Consider the following 23806-nt stretch of genomic DNA (forward strand, 5'->3'; position numbering starts at 1 on the left):
CAGTTCTATACAAAAATGGCCTTCGGAGATGGTCCCACAACTCAAAAAAGATGATATGATTTAATACAACTTTTTTAAATATTGAAAACACGTTAATAAACTGACACAATCATTTTTCAAAACAGAAGGAAGCATCTTAGTATGGATGTTTTTAGAAGCAAAAGCATATTACTTTTATTTTAAAATTTTATAAAGTAGTCATGACTCAGGACTAAAATCCTTTCACCTGTCTACCATGTATATATCAGAAACTAGTTTCAGCAACAATGAGTACATATATAATATTAATAATCTTAACACTTTATACTTTCTCCAGATCACTGAGAGGCATAAAATGCTGCTCTCCCATAATTCGACACATTTGCTCCCTTACAGCCCAAGATTTTCATCAAACAAAATAATCAAAACAGTCAGTAACAAAATATATTGGATAACTACTTCTGTTTTTACCGCCCCTGAAGCCTTAAGATTGTTATCTTGCCCAGCATGAAGCTGATATCCGGGAGTTAGTTTGCGGACTGACAAATGAAGGCAATAGTTCTCTAGTTGCTTGTAATTTATTCTTGGCTGTAAAACCTATACAAATAGCATGGTAATTCTGATATAATTTAGGAATAACTCTTCACTGAGTAAGGCATAGTATGACTTGAATGGCAATATTTCTTTCAAATGGTTAAGCGCTGAGGAATAAACTCAGAGGACAAAGCTGAACAGCCAGAGTTCAGTGTATATTGATTTTTAAATGAGGTTATCTAGACACACGTACTATACACAACGGATCCTGCCCAAGGGACTAATACATCAGGCAAATTCTCAGAAATGAGTAATATACAAATCAATCGAATTTTATCACAGAATTTTGTTTCCTTTGTTTTGGAGATAGGATCTTACCCTACAGTCAGTTGGCCTTGAGCTAAGTATACAACAAGGCTGGCCTTGAACACTCTAGCATGCCCAGCCAGAAGAGTGCTAAAATTACAGAGCAGAACAATTATACTCATTTGTAATACATCTATGCAGAAACTTTTAAGAATTTCCTCTTATGTTGCCAGACTCCCGAGGCATGGCTTACACCTCATCATAACCTACTCCCTATAAAATTCTAAAAGATTTTGGCCTAAGGATCACTTTACACTTTTAACCTTTTTAAGTATATCAGGAGTACTTGATCCACATTCTTGTCTATGTGAACTACAGAGGACACCTTGAAAATTAACACTAAAATATTCATTAACTATTTTAAGGTTATACAAGTCTTTTTGACACATGAATAACGTCATTTTTAAATTGATTTTTTTCTTTTTTCTTTTTTTTTCGGAGCTGAGATTATAATATAATATTTCTCCCTTCCTTCTCCTTCTTGCAAACCTTTCCATACACCTCTCTCCACTCTCCTTCAAATTCATGGTCTCTTTTTTTTCACTTAGTGGAATAACTTGATCCTTTATGAATATTTTCCAAACAAACAAACAAACAAACAAACAAAGAAACAAAAAGAAGCTTGTTTGCAAATTTGTTTGGTGGTGGCTTGACTGAAGCAGCTCAATTTTGATAGGCTTCTGCACTTTTTCAACTATGTCACACTGTACTAATGAGGATCTAAAGAAAACCCAGCTTTACATAGTTACAGAGTTGAGGAAGGGACGGGGAAACCACAAGGAAGGGCCTGAGAGCCACGGGAGTTCTCTTGGCACAGGATGAAAGGAACTAATAACACCATCTGCAAAATTACCACAACTTATAGGAAAAAGAATAAATTCCTCATTGAATATCAATCCACATATTCACTGATTCAACTGATAATACTAGTTATGAATACCCACTATCTTGTTATATTGAAATATAATTTTTACTTTAAATTAGAATATAAATTCAAGTTTGAAACAGAGTAAAAATAAAGTATATACTATCAAAGTTTGATAAAATAAACAGAAGACCAGAGAAAGGGGCTTTACAAGAGGTAGGGGACAAGCATAACTAGATAGAGTGGCTAATTTGAATGTGATTTGGGTGCCCTTTATGCAATAAATTGGATTGAAATGCTTCCTGAACACAAGATGCATTGTAATACTTTAGTATTCTACATATCTTTTCTAATTCAACTATGAAAAGCACAACAAAACCATGCTTATATTTTTGGAATTAATATTTGGCCTTAAATATTAATATGGATTAAGCAAATACTAGAAACAGATATCACCTGAAGTGCTTTATAACGTAATTTCATCCCTAACAGTAAGCTATCACCTGAGGAGCTCTAATCTCGGGGTAGTCTCCAAGGCATGCAGCACAGCTGTAGAGACGTCCACACCTACCTTTCCTTCTCCTGTAGTGGCAGCTCCTGTGGAGCCATTTTAGGTTCTGTCCCAAGATTTGTCTGCATTCGGTGTCTCCTCTTCCTACTTGGTGCAATATCAGTGACATCTGGACTTGAAAATAAGGAATCATCCTTATCAAGGGTATCTAAAACAAAATAGAGATCCAATGCATGTAATTTATGTTAAATATTAAATTGCTTCCTCAATGATGACATTAGTGGTACAATGAAGATATAGCAGAACTATTCTCACAAACCTTTATGTACAGTTGGTAATGTGAAAACGTAGATGGCATACAATACTTCACTACGAATGGGAGAATTATGACCAGGGTCCGCTGGATAATTTGGCTAAAGTAGTTACTGTCTGTCTGTCGGAGGCAAGCGTGTTCTCCACTAATATAAGAAATACAATGTAGGGATGCATCAAGCAAGTTAATTCGGAGCAGTGATACCATGAATGTGGAAATTGTTAGTTACAGAAAAATCACATATTTAAAAATCAAATGACCTTAAAATAAGAAGAAGATAAAACATATTAGTGAAAGAGAAATTTAATGTGACTAAAGTATGAAAGCCTCAGAGCGGCTGTACTCGTGAGGTAGAGGCAACAATGGATGTGGTTTATGTGTTTTCTATTGATCGAGTTCTAATTGTGGGTACTAACAATACTTGCTAGTTAACCAATGCACAAACTATTCTACCATAATCCATGTTTCATTGAAAAGGGGGGTGTCTGAGGCAGTACAATAATGATATCAACATGATTTGAGCTTTCAATATGTCTTCTTAGCATGTATATATATATACAGATACACACACACACGCACGCATGCACACACACATGCACACACACACACACGCACACACTTAATATACCCTCATGTGTCATTTAATGGTTACCAGAAAAAAGGTGTTTCAGAAGTAAAAAGAAAACTTGGACGCTATACAGACACTTAGGATGCAGAAAGCTGGAAACACTGTGACGGTTCAGGGCTTCATTACAAACAGCAGCTGATTCAGTAAAGACAAGGAGTCAGCAACTATGGTTTTCCGAAGTTAATTCTCTCCTCAAGTACACACTACTGCTAGGGATATGTAAAAACATATCCTTGAATCCTTAATAGGACCTTAATTCTTTACTTTTGAGGCAGGTTCTCACTATGTAGTTATGGGTGGCCTTGAATTTGCTGTGTAGAGCCACTCCAACCTCAAAACCATGTAGACCAGTCTGCCTCTACTTTCCCAGTCCTTGGATTACGGTTAATCCACCACTATACCTGGCTAGACTGTTGATTTGAATGAAACATTAGAAGCTGATGCATTCAAAGCCTATAACATCCATTTTCAAGGAGGCGTGATGCAAATAGTCAGCTGACTATGATGATAAGGTCACATGCTGCCAGGATTTAATGCAGCCAGGACATTTATTAGGGTTACAAATAGAGATCTAACAAAAACCACAACAGAACTTTAACGTTCTGAATGCTAGGTCCAGTTCTTAGTTGGTTTCACAAGCAAACACCACTAACTTTGGTATGAGAATGAATGGCTCTGAGATACATATGTCTGCATGCGAATATATATACATACATACATATACATATATATATGCATATATATGCATATATATATATATATGTATCCCATGGTTGTATAGAGTCATGTAAATTGAGTTCCCATGTGCTGGTGCAATAGTAGCACATAGCATGTGGGACTAACCAACAATATCTAATTGGATTTAAGACCCACTTCATGAGATGCAATGCATCCCATACACTGCTCACATGGCGAGGAATCAGAACAGATATACAAAGGACTTATGGGAAGATCAAATTCTATTGTTCTGCTAAACGAACATAGCTTTAAAATACTACGAACGATATTCTCTTAGAACAGTGTTTTGCTCAGCCCTCATTAGAAAAGCTTCTTCCTGCACGGAAACAAATATAGAGCCCCCCAGGTAGACAATGTGCAGAGAGTGAGAGAATTCGGAGCACCCAGTAGTAGATGGGATTTCACAATCAAATCCCTCCCTTCAGGTCTTAGAGAAGGCGATGGAAGAGAAGACAGAGAGAGTAAGAGCATGAGGTAATGAAGGACATCCAGTTAGTAAGGTCTTTTAAATACAGCAGGCTCAGTGCACATATGAACTCAACGTCACTTGCAGTATACAGAGGGCCTGCACAGCATACAGATGGCCTGAAGTGTCTGGGGCAGATGGGGTCTCAGTGCTGAGATGGGAAGCAGATAAAATCCCCATCCCTAAACCTAGAAGGTATCTAAAATTGGTAACTACTCAGAATAAAAGAATCTTTCAAAGGAGTCTTATTCAGGATAGAAAGCATTCCTAAGGGCAGGTCCCAGGCCAGCATTAAGTCAACACATTGACATCGCTAGAAAGATTTTGTCTCATAATTTCTTTTTCAGGGAAATTGTTTAAAATGAAAAGTCCTTTGCATATACATTATGGCTCCCCGTTTTGTGTTTTGATCCAGTTCGTGTGGGTATGAATGCATGTGTCTGCATCTTTCCTTTTATTCTGTTTTTTCTGTTTGTTTTGTACTGTTCCTTTTTGTTTTTATTTTATTTTATTATTTTTCTTTTTCTCCCTTTTATTGCATATTTTATTTATGTACATTTCAAATGTTAACCCCTTTCCCAGTTTCCTCTCTGTTAACCCCCTATCCCCTCCCCCTCCCCCTGCTTCTTTGAGGGAGCTTCCTTACCTATCCACCCACACCTACATCACCACCCTGGCATTCATCTACACTGGAGCAGGATCCAGGGCCTCCCCTCCCACTGCTGACAGGTAAGGCCATCTTTTCTTTAAATGCCTGTTTGTATTCTAATGAGAGAAAGCATATAGATCTAGACAGGAAGGGAGGTGAGAAATATCTGAGAGGGAATTGGGAGATGGGAGTCTTATCCGAATATATTGTCTAAATAATCCAATTTCAATAAAATAAAAAGAGAGAAAAACAAAATAGGTAAGTGTGGGCTACAAAGTAACCACGAGGATAAAGGTGACTCATAGATGATGAATGGAAGACCTTTCAAATGCAGATGGGACAGTCAGAATGTCTACTGATGGGACAGTAACTTATCTATAACTGTACCCTTAGTGTTCCCAGTTTTACATCCTGCCATCAGTTGTTTGCCATCACTTTTCACATTTCAGCATTTCCAGTAACGTCAATCAAGCCAGCAGAGGAAAAAGCCCACTGCCAAGCATCCTGCTAAAGCTGAAGCACTGACTGGCAGGGGCTCTGCCCGGAGCCTTAAGTTCTCACCGTGTTTGCTGCTCTGGATACCAGGGATCTTGACACAGACCTGCTATTATAAAAGGTGCCTCACAAAAAGCCACACTACTCATCTGACAGCAGAACTGCAGGATCTTGGCAGCAAAATGAAGACATGAAGAGAGTTTTGGCTTCCCTGTGTATTCTCAATGTCAAATTAAATGATCCTTGGTTAAAGTGCCAGAAATTTGGATAAATTCCATGGGAAAAAGAGAGAGAGGAAAAAAAAAAGCCTTGTAAACCTCAGTTTTGGACCAATAGACACTTATGTTTTTACTTTTTTGTTTTGGTTTGCTTTAGTTTTTGGGTCAAACATGACTGAACAAATGAAACGATTCCTAATTCCTAATGATACTCATATAACATAAAATGATGGTCATTATCAGAGAGCTTTCTCTGGCAGCAGATAAGAGTAGTTATAGAGACCCATAGCATAGCCAGACATTTTGATAGAGGGTGAGGGAGGATAAGGGGGAGAGGGAGGGGGAGGGCGGAGGACAATGAGGAGAGAGAGAGAGAGAGAGAGAGAGAGAGAGAGAGAGAGAGAGAGAGAATCAGGGAATCCCTGGAAGTGGTAGAAGTACCCCTTCATGTGCTCTTCTCCCCACACAACAGTGAGGCTCACTATTAGCTAGTCACGGCATTGGCACCATACTTCTTTTTTTTTTTTAATTTAAAAAAATTTTATTATATATTTCTTTACTTACATTTCAAAGGTTATTCCCCTTCCTGGTTTCCTGTCCATAAGCCCTCATTCCCTCCCCTCCCCCTCTCCCATACTGGTATTTCCCCTATACATTCTCCTTAATGCCTCCCCCCATATTCCCCTACACTGGGGCTCCAACCATGGAAAGACCAAGGGCTTTCCCTTCCACTGGTGCCCCAACAAGGCTATTCTCTGCTACATATGCAGTTGGAGCCCAGTTCATGTATAGTCTTTCGGTAGTGGTTTAGTCCCTGGAAGCTCTGGTTGGTTGGCATTGTTGTTTTTATGGGGTTCAAGCTCCTTCACCTTTTTTAATCCTTCCTCTAACTCCCCCAAGGGGGTCCTATTCTCAGTAAGGTGGTTTGCTGCTAGCATTGAGCTCTGTATTGGACATGCTCTGGATGTGTCTCTCAGGAGAGATCTATATCCAGTCTTTTCTGCATGCATTTTTTAGCTTCATCAATCTTAACTAGTTTTGGTGGCCATATATACATGGGCCACATGAGGGGCAGGCTCTGAATGGCTGTTCCTTCAGTCTCTGCTGTAAACTTTGCTTCCATATCCCCTCCTATGAATATTTTTACCCCTTTTAAGAAGGAGTGAGAGCATCTGAATTTTAGTCATCCTTCTTCTTGAGCTTCCTGTGGTCTGTAGATTGCATCTTGGGTATTTTGAGGTTTTTGGCTAATATCCATTTATCAGTGAGTGCATACCAAGTGTGTTTTTCTGTGATTGAGTAACCTTACTCAGGATGATATTTTCTAGTTCATTCCATTTGCCTATGAATTTCATGAAGTCATTGTTCTTGATAGCTGAGTAGTATTCCATTGTGTAGATGTACCACATTTTTTGAATTCATTCCTTTGTTGAAGGGCATCTGGGATCTTTCCAGCTTCTGGCTATTATAAATAAGGCTTCTATGAACATAGTGGAGCATGTGTCTTTGTTATATGTTGGAGCATCTTTTGGGTATATGCCCAAGAGAGTTATACCTGGGTCCTCAGGTAGTAGAATGTCCAATTTTCTGAGGAACCTTCAGACTGATTTCCAGAATGGTTGTAACAGTCTGCACTCCCACCAACAATGGAGGAGTGTTCCTCTTTCTCCACATCCTCACCAGCATTTGCTGTCATCTGAGTTTATTATCTTAGCCATTCTGACTGCTGTGAGGTGGAATCTTGTTTTGATTTGCATTTCCCTGATGACTAAGGATGTTGATCATTTCTTTAGGAGCTTTTTGGCCATTTGATAATCATCAGCTGAGAATGTTTGTTTAACTCTGTACCCCATTTTTTAATAGGGTGATTTGGCTCTCTGGAGTCTAACTTCTTGAGTTCTTTGTATATTTTGGATATAAGCCCTCTCTCTGTTGTAGGATTGGTAAAGATCTTTTCCCAATCTGTTGGTTGCTCTTTTTTCCTAATGACCGTGTCTTTTGTTTTACAAAAGCTTTGCAGTTTTATGAGTTCCCATTTTTCGATTCTTGATCTTAGAGCATAAGCCATTGGTGTTTCATTCAGGAAATTTTCCGCAGTGCCCATGTGTTCAAGACTCTTCCCCACTTTTTCTTCTATTAGTTTGAGTATATCTGGTTTGATGTGGAGGTCCTTGATCCATTTGGACTTAAGCTTTGTACATGGTGATAAGAATGGATCTATTTGCATTCTTTTACATGGTGACCTCCAGTTGAACCAGCACCATTTGTTGAAAATGTTATCTTTCTTCCATTGGATGATTTTAGCTCCTTTGTCAAAGATCAAATGACTATAGGTGTGTGGGTTCATTTCTGGGTCTTCAATTCTATTCCACTGGTCTATCTGTCTGTCTCTGTACCAATACCATATAGTTTTTATGACTATTGCTCTGTAATACTGCTTGAAATCAGGGATGGTGATTCCCTCAGAAGTTCTTTAATTGTTAAGGCAACATAGTTCTTATATTAAATTGTAGAATGAAGGAGGTATTGACCATGGCAGTTACTAATCAACTAAGCAGGGCTCACATAGGCTCATAGAGACTGACATGTCAAACATGAGGTCTACATGAGCACACCCAGTTCCTCTGCATATATGCTATAGGCATAACTTGTTGGTTTTGTGGAACTTCTCACAGTGGGAGCCGCTGCCTCTCTGATTCTTTTGCCTGTCCTTAGGACTCCTTTCTTCCTATTGGGTTGCTTTGGCCAGACTCTGAATGTGAGAGGCTTTGCCTTGTCTTTTTGTGTCCTGTTTTATTTGGATTTTGACCTTTGGAAGCCTGCTTTTTTCTAAAGAGGAAAGAGAGAGGAGTGGATCCAATGGAGAGGGAGTGTGGGAGCAGGCTAGGATTGTGAAAGTAACTATTCACTCGATGTAACTGTCTTCTCAGAGGCTAGATACTGAATTAGATCACCCTTTCTAGCTCTTTCTGAATTCAGGCTACCTGTTCAGCTCAGCTGTTCTGGCTGAAACTTCTCTTCAAGATGACTGATTCTGAATTGCTCTGCTTGGCCTCAAACTAATTCTAGTAATCTGTTCTAATCTCATTCGCTGGCTTGTTCTTATTTTCGGGCTTCAAGTTCACTGCACTGTACCCACTACACTGACTCTCATCAGACTGACTCAATTCCACTGCACTGAACTCACCTCACTGAACAGAACTGACTCTTTTCCTTTACTGCTCTTAAGTAGGTTTTTTTCTTGAAAGTTGGGCTTATACTAGCCCTGACTCATTTTGTCAAATCTTTCTCTGAATTGTCACTTTGTCTGCCCCTCAGTTAGACATCATTGTTGGAAATTAAAGGATGTACAAAGGGATCCACCCAGAGGGATTAAAAGTGTGTACTATAGTGTTTCTGCATAGCTAGATCACACAGACTGAGAAGGTCTTCGGATAAGATCAGAGCAGTCCATGTTGCTGGATTAAAATTCCTTTACATAGGAGAAATGGAGGGAGGAGAAACTGTGGTTGAGATGTATTTTGTAAGAGAAGAATGTATTTTCAACAAAAACAAAATAAAAAAGACAGAAAAATTATTTACATGCTATTTATTATTTATTTTGGTTCTTATTCTACAACTTTATAGAGATTTTCTCTCCATATAATGAACAGCTTGTTACATTCTAATGAAGAGAGCCAGATTTCTTCTTTTCAGTCCATACACATCTATGCCCATCCCATAATGTGCTCTCCTCCCCACACAAGTGTCTTGAGGCTCACTATTAGCTATTCATGGTATTGGCAATGTAGCTCTTATATTAAGTTATAGAACGAGGGAGGTACTGATCATTAATCTTAGACCAGGAAACAAATTTTATCTATCTATCTATCTATCTATCTATCTATCTATCTATCTATCTATCTATCTACCTACCTATTATCTATCTAATATATCTATATATCTATCTATCTATATCTATCTATCTATATCTATATCTATCTCTCTCTCTATATATATATATCTTACAAAGGTCAGAGACAAATAAGAAAAACATCAATTACTTCCCAGACTCATAACAAAGTACTAAGATCCTAGAATTTTTGTGACTCCAACTTAGTTTTACGAACTTATCCTAGGGAACACCTCTGTCATGATGCCAAGGTGTCCAGTGACACTAATAGACACATTTGTTCCTTGCTCACACTTCAGAACTAACTCATTTTCCTCATCTCTCTAAATTCTACCCCACAGATATCTTCTTCTTTTCCTTGGTGTTCAGAGTTTCAGATATTCATTTTACACATCCTATCTTCTGATGCTGATATTCTCTTTCCATACAACCTTCTCTCTCCAATTAGAATGTGAATATTAGTGATGATATATACATCTTACACATGGAAATATTGCTACCTCACAAGAAATTCAGTATTTTCATATATGAAAAATCAGAACATGGAAGTTCTTATTTTCAGTCTAACTTACTTAGAATCCTAAGAAGAGAGGAGGAGAAAACGGAGGGGGAGCACGTGAGTGTGGATCTCCACTCCTGCCACTTATCATGGGGAAGTAGTAGAACTCACATTCCTTAGTTGAAAAGATTTAAAACTATTCTGAATTCTGATATAATAAAAAACAATCACATTTAAACTAATTAGATATTACTTTATACAGGTAACATCTTATTTTTAATGCAGAAACATGAGATACACATGACAACTGCAGTATTAATACTTTTGAGCTTATAGAAAAATGAGATTTATACTAATGAATTTGAAAAATGATTTTTTAGGGGAATATCTACATCTTTTCATAAATTAAAAAGGCAAAAAGGAAACTGGTAGATTTTCAGTAAATAGATAACCCAATTGTCACAAAATGTCCATCTACCATGTGAATCCTCAGATCATTGGGTTACTCCATTCACTTGATTATTTTGCCAGAATGTAGTAGGTATTACAATCAGAAAAGCACATTCTTTTATTTCTAAGATATAAAACATTAAGGGGGGAAGACAATCCTTAATCTGAAACCCCAGGAAACATATTTTTTCCCCTCAGAGAAAGCAAACATCCTAATGTCCGAGGCTACCTTGCCCATCTGTGCTTTGTCTTAGTGACAAGAACTAAGATAATCAGGAAAAGGAGCTGAGATAAGGTGGGCTACACCACACTTCAAAAACCATTATCTCAAGTGATCTATCCGAGGTAGTAAATTTGTAGTCAACATTATTTTTCCTCATCATTCATCAAGTAGCCCTCTTTCAAAGCTGTAATCACTTGGCATCTTGATTTCATGACCTGCTGAATAACTGATGACCATCTCACACAGAAGGTCAACAGTGTAACCTATTCACCAGCTATAATTTTAAGAAAATGAACACACAATACCAAACACTGCAAGCATGTGTGTGCATATGTACACACCAGCAGGGCAATGCACATTAGCGTTTGTCAAGCTTCTCTCTGGCCAGCATAGCTGGAATACAAATTTCAATACAGATATTTATTAAGGTAACATAAGAAATTATTTTTGAAATGCTAGTACTCTACAAATCAGAATCAGAGTAAGCCACTAACCATAAAGTACACACTCCAGAACTATTGATAGCATAAAACATGTGGGATGGTTGGTTACAATAAGTAGCACTCTTCATCCCCAACATAAATCATCATTTATGTTTCACATGTCGTCTTAATTAAATCATTAGTAGTGAAATTCTATTCTTTATACAATAGGTTATATTATTTTTCAATAACTATAGAGTCTTCTCTCAGGCACTGTTCAGAAGATACTCATAATGTTTACAGCCAAATAGAACAGGGGAATGCAACTATTACAAAAAGCCACATAGAGTATAGTATAGCACAAAGTTTGGAAAAAGATGTTACAACATTTAAACCATTACCTTTCAGTATTATATTTTTACAATTATTCTGTCATGTGGGGCTTCAGGCTGTGAAAGGTACCCTGATTCCTGTTTGAGAGAGGTCGAATCCCCCAGAGATCCTAAAAGAGACAGCAGGAGCATTCCCAGTCTCCCAGGAGATCCAGGAGTTAAGTAGCTGCACACTCCCCACTCCAGACCCCTGTAGAAAGGGTTAAGACAGATCAGTCACATAGGGCAATGCCAAGAACCCCTACTCCACAGGTGAGGACGTGACCACAGGTCACTAAGGCTCAAGACAGATCAGTCATAGAAGCAGGACCACGTCCGGAATATGTAGATGATTATGTATTCCAAAGCCCTCAGGCCAAACCAATAGGAAGTACCTGCTGTCAGACAATGACCCACCCAAAACTGTATTTAAGAATCCTGTTCAGAAGGATTAAAACTGTGCAGGAACTACTCCATCGTCTGACAGCTTCTGTCATAAGAGCTGTAACACCACTGCTTGGGGAAGAGATATGCTCTCCTGAAATCAACTCCAGAAGTCCCCCTGCATCCCTCCCTGCAAGTCAGTCCCCCGCTTGCTAAGTCTGGCTTGAAAAAGAAGGGAACAGCACCAGTGGAAGCTGCAAAAAGCCATTCCCCTCCCGGCCCCAGTTCTCTTTCCTTCTCCTGAACCCATGTGGCTATCTGGACCAGTGGTCTCTGTGGGAGGACCACACTGTTAAGCTTCACATTTCCTTGGTTTTTTTTTTTTGTTGTTGTTTGTTTGTTTGTTTTTGCTTTTTGTTGTTTTTTTTTTTGCCAAAGGTCTATTAAAAGTTGATTTCTTATACTGTGCTCATTATTTATAGACACTTCTTTTGAAAGTAAATTGTTAATTTGAAATGGTTATTAAAAAAGATTTCCCAAGAGGAAGCAATTAAGTCTATTTACTTCTGAGCAACTGGCTAAAGGAAGGTGAAATACGAAGTTTACGGTGCAGTGTAATTGTTTTACATGGTGCTGTGCTGAGGATCAAACCTAGGACGAGGCACATGGTGCGCAAGCATCTTGCTATTGAGCTGTACCCCAAATCCTAGAGGATATTCTAGAGCAAACTCAAAGAAAATGTGACTCGGACCGTCCTAGTCATTGTCTATGTCTTTCAGAAAGCTATTCAATATCTCTAGTACACTTCACTGCACTTAAAATAATTAATTTCAAACTTACAAGCATCATAAAGCCATGATAGAATTATCATATGTGCTAGTAATATTGGCAAAATGTATAAAACAGAGTAATTCTAGAATATAAACTCATTGATAAACTGTAATAAATTTTAAATACTAATCGAGTTAAAGTAATTCCTTAAATTAGTTTCTGTTTCTGTTATTAAATATTACACTATTGATTATGTCTGCTGCCACCAAACTCGTTAGCATTTAAAAAGTTACCTAGAATAGCAGTTTATGAAAGAACCCCATTAAGCATTCAGTTTATATAACATTACTGTTAAAATAACAAACCTTGGAAAGTACTTTTAATGGTTATTAACTTTTCACAAAACAAAACTATAATTCCTCAGTTTGCAACCGTTACTCATGTTATGCGATGCTTGAGCGAACAGGGAGATCATTGTCCCGGGTCAGGTGTGGACTTCAGTCAATAGAAAACATTTGCTGGTGTTTGTTCACACAGGTTTCTATGAGTTTGGGGTTTTTTTTTCTCTTGATGAAATTTTAATGAAATGTAACTCCTTATAAAGCTTGTGCAGTATTTCAGTGAAAAGAGAAACAAATAGATAAAGTTAAATAAAGTAAAAAACATTTTAATGAGGTATAGGAATTCTTTCCGTTTCCCTTTCTTAAATACATCACCAGTATGTACTCTGAAATAATTTACTGTTAACAGGTTAGAACTAGAAAATGATTACTAGTTTAACTAATAATTCAAAACAATCTGCTAAGAGTAGTCAAGGAGAAAGAAGTACTTTAGAAATGGTGAATGGGACTCAGTTGCAAGGTCTACAAGCTCTCTCTCTGTCTCTCTGTCTCTCTGTCTCTCTCTCTCTTTCTCTATCTCTATCTGTTTCTCTCTCAGCAAGAGCAGCAGGAAAAAGGATATGACTAAGGTTGCATGACAATATTCACTTCTTTTTGCCAGTTCATACTTATTCTTAGACAGCTTAAAATAATGTTGATGAAGTAAGGAAAGGCACTCAAGGCCCATACCTAAACATAGTGAAAGCCATATCTACCAAACTAATAGCCAACGGCACACTAAATGGAGAGAAACTTGAAGCAATCCCACTAAAATCAGGGGCTAGACAAGGCTGCCCACTGTCTACCTACTTATTCAATATAGTAACAGTTAGAAAACAAAACGTGGTCCAAGGGATTCAAATTGGAAAGAAAGAAGCTAAAATATCACTACTTGCAGCTGATATGATAGTATACTTAAATGATTCCAAAAGTTCCACCAGAGAAATACTAAGCCTGATAAACAACTTCAGCAAAGTGGCTGGGTATAAAAATAACTCAAACAAATCAGTAGCCTTCCTCTAAACAAAGGATAAACAGGAATTAGGAGAACAAAATTAGGGAAAGGACACCCTCCACAATAGACACAAATAATATAAAATACCTTGGGGTGACTCTAGCCAAGCAAGTGAAAGGTCTGCATGACAAGAACTTCAAGTCTCTGAATTAAAAATGAAGAAGATCTCAGAAGATGGAAAGACCTTCCATGTTCAGGATCAGCGCGATTAACATAGTAAACGTGGCCATTTTACCAAGAGTAATCTACAGATTTAATGCAATCTCCATCAAAATTCCAACTCAGTTCTTCACACAGATAGACAGAGCAAGTCTCAATTTCATCTGGAGTAACAAAAATCCCAGTATGGTGAGAACTATTCTCAAAATAAGAGAACTTCTTATAGAATCAGCATCTCTGACCTCAAGCAGTACTACAGAGCAATAGTGATAAGAAATGCATGATATTGGTCCAGAGACAGGCAAGTAGATCAGTGGAATGGAATTGAAGACCTGGAAATAAACCCATACATACACCTATGGTCACCTAATTTTTGACCATGAAACCAAAACAATCCGGGGGGGGGGGCAGCATTTTCAAAACATAGTGCTGGCTCAAGAGGTGGTCAGTGTATAGAGAATGCAAATTGACCCATTCTTATCTTGTATAAAGCTCAAGTCCAAGTGCATCAAGGACCTCCACATGAAAGCAAATACATTGAATGTAATAGAAGAGAAAGTGGGGAAGAGCCTTGAATTCATTGGCCCAGGGGGAAATTTCCTGAATAGAACACCAGTGGCTTAGGCTCTAAGATCAACTATTGACAAATGGATAAAATGTCCTATAGAATGTGAAACTTTTTCTGTTTAACCATCAGTATGATACTCTTTATAATGTTGCTTTTAATATTATAAATAGCTTTATTTTAAAAAGTGCTCTTTTTATTTTGAAAACTGAATAGCTTATATAGTTTTGTCACATGCATTTAAAATTAGACAAAAAGTAAAATTATTTTAATATTAATTGATAAAACATGTATATGAAATGTATTATTTATAATGAGTATATGATTTATTTCCTACTACCATTTATATTTAAGAAGATTACAAACACTCACATTTAGCCATCAGTTCTAACAAGGTGCAACCAATAGGGAAAAGCCTTCCTGTTTTCATGTCTGATCACCTAGCAAAGCTCTGACTTTGGAATCATCTTGATCTTTTTCAAAACTTCATTTTGGATATATAATTAATAATTCCAATCACTGAAACGTCTATAATATTTTATGCAGAGAACTGCTATAGGTTAGGTTGAGTCAATGCAAGGTAATTCTAAAAATATAAATTTGATAATTCCTTCTTTTCTAATTATCTGCCAAAGACATACCTGTCTAATGTATATTTAACATACTAGTCTTTGTGATTCAGCTTCCATGGATGTATAGATTGAATTTCGTCGCATGTTCTTTCCTCTCTCTACATGCCAGAGCTTTGCTCACGGCGTCGTTGGCCAGAACAGCCAGTTGCACTTGACTCTCGCCCACCTTTGCCATATTAAGGATATCCCATCTGAAGGAAGGCTCTCCTAAGCTCAGAAGTGAGGAATTGTGTCTATCTCCCACGCCTCTGTAGCACTGTAGTGTCATAGACGAAGGAGCAAAAGGTCAGTGCAGGAGATATGATCTGACTGAGAAAACTGCAAAAACCATTGTTTTCTCTATTCTCCATGAGTAGCAGAAAACCAGCATACACAATGCAAACAAAAATAACAATTAAAACTAAATTAAATTAATTAAAATTAATTATTGATCTTTTTTCCGTGTTGTTTTTGTGAATAATCATTGCTCTCAAATATAAAAAATCAAGTGAACATTTTTGATAAAATCTGAATAAAGTGGCATATTTTATTATCATGGCATTTTCAGCAAAACCTCAGGTAATTATTTAAAGCATTATTTTTTCATCTAATTTTGCCTTATTTACTAATTCTTTAGTAGTTATGCAAATTCAATAGTGACAATGAAATTTGAATTTCTCGTTTACAGCAGATATGTACCTGTGATATGTATCTGGTGATAAGTTATTATAAAATGTACTAATTCTTAGTAATAGCACTAATCAGCTGTAGGTCCAAAGATCAGTGAAATTCCATAACTCACTTCCTTGACTGTATTGTCCTGGTTTATAAAGTATCATATATAATTCAAATTTTTTGTTTAAGTAATTATAATAAAAACGCAGGGAAGCCTAATGACCCAAGCCCTATATAGGCTATTTTTTAAACTAGTATAGCACCTGTTCTTTTTCTAAATATTCTCATTAAAAAAAAATCTGACTGTGTTAGTCAAGGACATAAAGGCAAAGAAAACAAGTTTTGTAAAAGCCACTCTCAGAGCTTTCCTCAACCTAAGGGATTTTCACAAATTTCTCTTCCTTGGGACACAGTTTTGATAAAGTTGCAAGATACTGTGATTTACCTTTGATTAACTAATATATATGAAGGCTTAAATTCTTCAACAGTAATATTACCATGGATAGCAAAATAAGATTTATCGTTGTAAGAGACACAGAATGTGCATTTGATTTATGTAGAATGTGAAGGTATTTCAAATTTCTCAATAAAAATGTCTTATTTCCCATAGTGGACAGTCTGCTTCCTAAAAGGAGGGAACAGAGCAGGGCTATAGGACTCTTCTGTCTTTGTCCACGGAGGCCTCTCTGAACCTCAGCAAAGAGAAAGAGCTGGAGCCTAGGTAGCATCTGATGACGTCACCCAAGTGAAGATGTGGAGCTTGGTGCTGTGTGCCATAGCGCGGCTTCCCTGGGCAAGTAGCAGAGGAGAGATCAGTAGAGGGAACCGGCCCCGAGTGCTCATCGTAAGCTGCTGGATGAATGTGAAGCTGCACAAGGACAATGCAGGACTTTGTCAGAATCTGGCAAAAAGCAGCTCTCTGGTGAGCCCTGGTCTGTGAGCTGAGGAGAAACCTAGATGCCAGCTCTGCACTGGGAGATAAAGAACAGAAAGTGCTTTGCTCTCCTGGACACCCAGAATGGTCTAGACCTACCATGCTGTGCTTAAAAAGGGAGCAAGAGGAGTTGCCAGCAAATTGACTGCCTCCCAAAATAAATCAAACCTCCATAAAGGAAAAGAATAAATTCCTCACTCTCCACAGCATAGTAATCCCTGTCTAGCATAAATTTAAAACTACTGTGAAATAAGAAGAAACATGATTCACAAAAAGGAATTACTAGTACTTCAAGTACATAACAAAGACTAATATTTCCTATTATTTATTGATTCTATATTCCTTAGAAAACTGAATATTTAAGATAGTTACATTTCAATTCTAAAAGCAGCCTGACTTCATGCAGTATTTAAAAAAAGACAGATCTATGGCCTGCTTCATCTGCTATACTCCACTACTGGCTTGTCATTCTCCTAATTTTATTACTTGTAGGAACTCAGCAGGGTGATCAGCACTGTGTCCCTCAACATCAAATTTGAACTTGCAGTTTCAGTGGTAGATTAGGTCAAAAACGTTTCCATTTTTTTTTCCTTTCTCCCCATCAAAATGTGATTTTGATTTCCATTTCTTACCTCCTTTATCCGACTGAAATCAGTTTTCAGGACTAATACTTTTCTTTTGGCATATCTTTCTCAAGTCTTATTAAATTCATTCACGATCCTTCTTTTGGAAACTACTGCTTGGTGAAAAAAAAAAATCCTAACTGGAACCTGAATGTGTTTGCTCCACATTCGTGACTCCCAGGTCCGTCAGTGTGGTGGGTTAAATGACAACGGCTCCCACAGGCTCAGATATGTGAGTCCCTACTTAGTGGGACTGTATTGGACAGAAGAGGAGGCATGACTTTCTTCAAGGCATGGCACTGAGTAGCAAATTTGAGGTTTCAGAATCCTTGCCAGAATCTCTCTCTCTCTCTCTCTCTCTCTCTCTCTCTCTCTCTCTCTCTGTCTCTCTCTCTCCCTCCCTCCCTCCCTGCCTCCCTCCCCCCTCTCTCTCTCTCTCCCTGTTAGTGTGTCAACATGTAGGCTCTGAGCTACTGCTTCAGTGTCACGCCTGACTGCCTGCAGTCATGCTCCTTTCCATGAAGGTAATGTACTCTACCCCTGTGACACTGTAAGCCCCAAATCAACTCCTCTGAAAATGTGCCTTGCTATACAGTCTACACAGCAGTAGAAAAGTAATGAAGCCATTTAAATTATGACAATAATTCTAAATGGATGTTCAAGGTAAGTATTAGATCTAAGTGAGATGATAGGGTAGGACCTAAGCCCGAGTGGCCGCATGCTTGAAACAGGTGAAAGACCAGGGAGAAGAAACACACAGGGAGAAGAAAAGCACCCACAGGCATGCCGGACGTGTTTCAGAAGAAACTGTGTGTGAATACGAACTAGTCAATCCCTGAACATATCATCTGTTCTGTAATGTCCCCTCAAACTTATTTAGATACCGAGTTGGTGGCATCATATCCAAGAAAATTCTCATCTCTAGAAGCAGTACATCACTGTGCGTACCTTTTACCAACCATGGCTCCTCCCAGACTGCTTTACATAGCAGTATTTAGAGGTGGTAAGTTTGATCTTGAATAGGGGATATATCATAGGAAATGGGAAAGGAGGAAAGAGAAGAAAGACAGGAGGGGGAGAGGGCAGATGATGATAGAGACCACCGAACAAGAGTGCAAGAAAGCAGGTGCAAGATAGAAGTAGAGACCATGGCTGACGATATGTTGTTACTGAAACCAGCCACGCTTCGTGCCTTGGTCTGAATCTCAGTTTATCTGCTCCTACCTGTATCAAGTTGGCTAACAGTTCGATTTCTCAGACTGCAAAAGAACCTACTGCATTAGTAGCCAATAAAATGTACTCATATATTTTGTTGTACACTATATATTGTTGTGTGTGTGTGTGTGTGTGTGTGTGTGTGTGTATTATAGTATATACATGCAACACTTAGTCCTGCCCATGAGTGATTACAAATGCTTTCTGTAACATAGACTTGGAGGAGAGTGTGAGGAAATAAAATGAAAACAGGCCCAGAGATGGAAGGCTTGCTTGCCATTGCTGATTCCCTTTTTAAAAGGTTTGAGGCAAAAGATGGGGCTCCCGGGGTAGAGGCACTTTCTGCCAAGCCTGATGACAGGAGTTTCAATACTGGGACCCACATGGAAGAAAGAAAGAATGGACTAGTGCAACTTGATTTTAGATTCCCAGTGTACCAGGGCTCACCCATGCTACTTGACTACCCCTTCCTGGATCATCCACTACCTTTCTGGCCTTGAATATTAAATGATTTTCTAAGTCTGCTGTGCTTCCCTGCTCATGCTGCTTCAGTTGTCCGACAGCTTCATCTTCATATACATTTTATCTTACAAGAACTTGCTGTAAAGCATTTCAAATATGTGCTTTAATCTATCATTAACTTATTTACCAAATGCAAGGCACTGGACACTATAACATCAGTCCCCTGTACTTGCTATTTTCTACTGCAGTCATTTATCTGTTTAACACTCCTCCTGAAGGAGGATGCTTTATTTAACATGCAGTTAATGAAAGGAGAGGATGCCTTATTTAACACGTAGTCTCTCAGCCAGACTTCGGGTCCAATACCTAACAGATGATTAAGAAATATTGGAGTAAATGAATTAACTTAATGCTAACACACTTTTCTTCTATCTTTCAATTATTTCTACCTTCTCTAACAAAGAATTAAAATTCTGTGAGTAATGAATAATTTAGCATTAATTGCTATGACATAATCTAATATGAAAAGGAATAAATACCATTTCTGACAACCCTTAGGAATGTGACAGATATAGTTACTATGGAAATCAAAATGGAGACATCTCATAAAACTAAAACCATAAGTATCATGTGACCCAAGTATACCATTCTAAGACAGTATATCACAGACATATTTATTCATACAACTCTTTGCGATACAGTTTACAATAGCAAAGAAACTGAACCAAGTTACATGTCTATTAGAAAACAAAACAAAACAAAACAATGAAACTTAAAATATACATATGATGAAATTTTATTCAGTCACTAAGAAAATGAAATATTGGGAATGTAGAAGTGGCTCAGCTCTTAAGAGCTTTGGCTGTTCTTCCAGTGGACTTGGGTTCCATTCCCAGCACCCGCATAGCAGCTCATGGCTCTCTGTAACTGCAGGTGCAGGGTATCTGATAAACTCACAAAGGCATATATGCAGGTAAAATACCAAAGCACATAAATAAAAACAAGTAAGAAAATGAAATCGTAATTCCTGTTGAATAGGATGCAACTGTAACCATTGTGTTAAGCCAAATAATCCCCATCCAGAAAAACAAATACCTCATATTTTCACATATACCAAAAAAGAGTGTATGTATGTTAATATATGCTCTGTGTATTAACATCATGAATATAGGCAGAATACCATAAGAAAAGAAATGAGATTTTAAGAGAAAGAGAGTAGAGCTGGAGGGGCAGGTGGAAGGAGGAGAGAAACACATAGATATTTATCATATATAGATTTACAGAGAGAGGGGGGTGGAGGAGGAGGAGAGGAGAAGAGAGAGGGCAATTAGAATTGCTTAAAACTTAGAAATCATTAGTGTTGGTTTATAATTTCCTAGCAACTATCTGAAGTGGAAATTTCTGGTTTCTTTGGAGACTCCGTTGTGTCATGTGTTGTCTTATGAAAAAACAGTTTGCTTACGCAGACACATGAGACGACATCTTGCTGAACCAGACATGTGAGAGAAGGTTTTACTGAGGCAGACATTTGAAAGAAGGCGGGATGTTTGGAAAGAGTGTAAGTGTAGCCCAACGGACAATGAATACTGCTTTTGCAGTTGTTCACCTTGCAACATTTTACAGGTCATTGGTGATGACAGTCTTGCATTGGAATGCCTTGCAACACATGGCTGGTCTTTGTGTGTTGTGGTTTTGTAGAGAGAAAAATGCCAAAGTACTTTCCGTGATATTCTGGCTGCTTCTGTGGACTCATAGCAATTCAGGGGAGCCTCAGCCTCACAGCCTCCTCTGGATCGAACTGCCCTTACTGATTTGTGTTTGCTGTTCGTGGATTGAACTGGGTGTTTGACAACTGGGCTGAACTATTGCCCAGAGAACTACTTCTAAACAAGTCACATACACCCCCCCCAACTGCTTCCTAGTAACCCTTCTTCTCCTCTACCTTTGGTCAGTGGGCTAGAAGGAAGGTTGGATATTTAAGAACCCTAACTAAGTAGGTTGTGAAAAATCTAAGCCTATAACTATCAGAAAGATAATATTTAACTTTTAATATTTAATAAAGGAAGTATTTGCTGATTATTTTATACTCTAGACCTTCTGTATCTCAGTCACCTTTATACTTCTTGGTACTGTTTATTCCTTTCTTGTTTTGTTCCTTGGAAACCAAAGGTGCCTGTAGCCAATAGCATTAGCACTCAAACTTGGTTCTAACTTTTCCTGAGAGGTAAGAGGCATGATGAACAGTAAACTTACTTTGATATCAGCAACTTCCACCTCTGTGTGTGTGGAACAACCCTCTTTTCTTTTCTGTACTCAAACACAAGCAGTCTGTGTAGCTTAGTTCCCATCGGTATGTATTGCATTTCTTTGCAGCTCACGATTTACTGTTTAGTTTTGTCTTAGAGTAGGTACAGGTTAGAGCCTTTCCTCAGAACAGAACAACCTGAAAATTTAACAATAGGTGCTGACTACGATACTCTCTCAGAGATTATTACAGGACAGTAGATTTGTCTGCATCTTTTAAATGTACAGGGATGTGAAAGTTTACTATTTTTTTTATCTAAAATGCACCATTCTCATAACTCTAGCAGATATAGTTCAGGGCTGGAAAAATGAAAATGGATTTATATTAGCATTAAATTTATTAAAAAATTTAAAACTGCTTTACAGATAATCATGCTTTTATGTTCAAGTGACTTTTAAGTCATGACATCCTGATTAAAAAACAAACAAGCAAACAAACTGCTTCATAAACTTCAATTTACTTAACTTTAAATACTGTCTGTTCAAGTAAAGTAGCAATTATTTATTTAACAATAAAATATATTTAATAACTGCAAACAAAAGATGTTAAACATGGAGCCATAAAAGAGCCTGTCAAATGTGAGCTTAGCTGTGCCTAACAGCATATGCCCTGATTCCAGCACAGAGGAGATTGAGGCGGGTAGAGATCTGTGTGGTTAGAACGTGCCTTTCCCCCTCAATCACTATATGTCCTTGGAGAGATTACTTAACTTTCCCTAAATGCAAGCCATAAGTCCTGATATTGATTGTGGCCAAGATGAAGTAAGATAAGTTATGTAAGTCAACTAGCTGCACAATAGTCTGCAAGAACACACAAAATCAATCTTGTCTCAATTGCCCATCATTCTCTTTGACCAACAACATCCAAGACTAAATGACCTTGCTTCTGAACAAGAGGCAACTGAAGCATCCTAGTCAGCCTAATTGAGATTCTACTGGGAAAGGGAGAAAGAGGTTACCTAGGTAGATTTGAACAAATCGCTAAAACATTCAAGTTTCTCACTGAATTAATAAGCCGTTTTCAAGGAGACGTGCCAGTGCTTTAATGAGTAGTGTCTCAGACATACCTGGGAATGGTGTGAGAGTTCAGTTACTGCCCTAGACATCTTAGCTTTACAGAAGTAGCATTTAAACCTTTATGGAACAATAATATTAAAATGTTCATACAGATGACCCATGGAAGTCTCTGCATGCTTCAATTTGATAAAACATATGCAGTACTTGACAAAATGCAAACTACTGTGCCAAGGCTAGGACTATAAAGCAGGGTTCACTATTTTCTTAGAATTCAAGCAAATATACAGTTCCTAAACACATCATGGATTCCTTTGTAAAAGGTAACTGATTTAAAGCTGACCGAACTTTGGGGTTATTGATTAATATGGAAAATTTTTATGGTGACACAATCTTCACATAGGTCTTTAGAAACATCCCAGAATAGTTTCATGGAAAGAAAGGGATAATAAGAGATGAAACTAAATTTTTTGGCACAGTATCAAACCAAGATAAACTGCTATTAAAATGAATATACTATGGGGTAAGCTACTAAGAGCACCACACTGGATGGTGCAAGGCCCAATAGCCAAGGAACTTGTAACTCAACTGCACTGTAATGAATGACAAATCTGGGAAAGTGGTTCTCCCATTGGTTTGTAATCCATCACATCTGTGAGTAAGTGTCACAGTCGCCAAAGAACAGAAGAAGAATGGAGTCTTTTAGGCTAATTTGAGTATAATACAATGTTTAAATAAATGTTATAAGGCTTGGAGAGAAACAACTGTTAAAAACAACAGCTCATCCTCCAGAAATGCTTACGAGGATTTAATTGTAACAAATTAAGGTACTGAGTGCTTGATTTTGGTTAGCAATGTAATTGTGTTCAAATAAACTTTTAGTCTGTCCTCATGGGGTGCCAGATAACAATAAGGGCCCAAAATGTTAACAATTTATAAATTGTATTAAAACAACTCAGGAGGTAGAATATTTAAAAAAATGATTGGATAAAACTTAATTTATTGTGTTTGTCTCAAATATATTCATTATGCCTCAAAGAATTTGGTCACAACTTATGAAATTTTAAAAATGCTA

General features: G+C 37.7%; 1 protein-coding gene across 9 annotated transcripts in view; it reads right to left on the reverse strand.

Moving 5' to 3' along the window:
* Nucleotides 1-23806, reverse strand: part of Xrcc4 (X-ray repair cross complementing 4) — a 246424-nt gene that overhangs the window by 80664 nt on the left and 141954 nt on the right. For all 9 annotated transcript variants that reach the window (XM_008760636.3, NM_001006999.1, XM_006231751.4 and 6 more), the window contains exon 7: nt 2316-2463. In XM_008760636.3, coding sequence (XP_008758858.1) covers nt 2316-2463 — 148 coding nt within the window. The remainder of the gene's footprint in view (nt 1-2315; nt 2464-23806) is intronic.

This window comes from Rattus norvegicus, chromosome 2 (assembly GCF_036323735.1).
Source record: "Rattus norvegicus strain BN/NHsdMcwi chromosome 2, GRCr8, whole genome shotgun sequence".
In the NCBI taxonomy this organism is placed as follows: domain Eukaryota; kingdom Metazoa; phylum Chordata; class Mammalia; order Rodentia; family Muridae; genus Rattus; species Rattus norvegicus.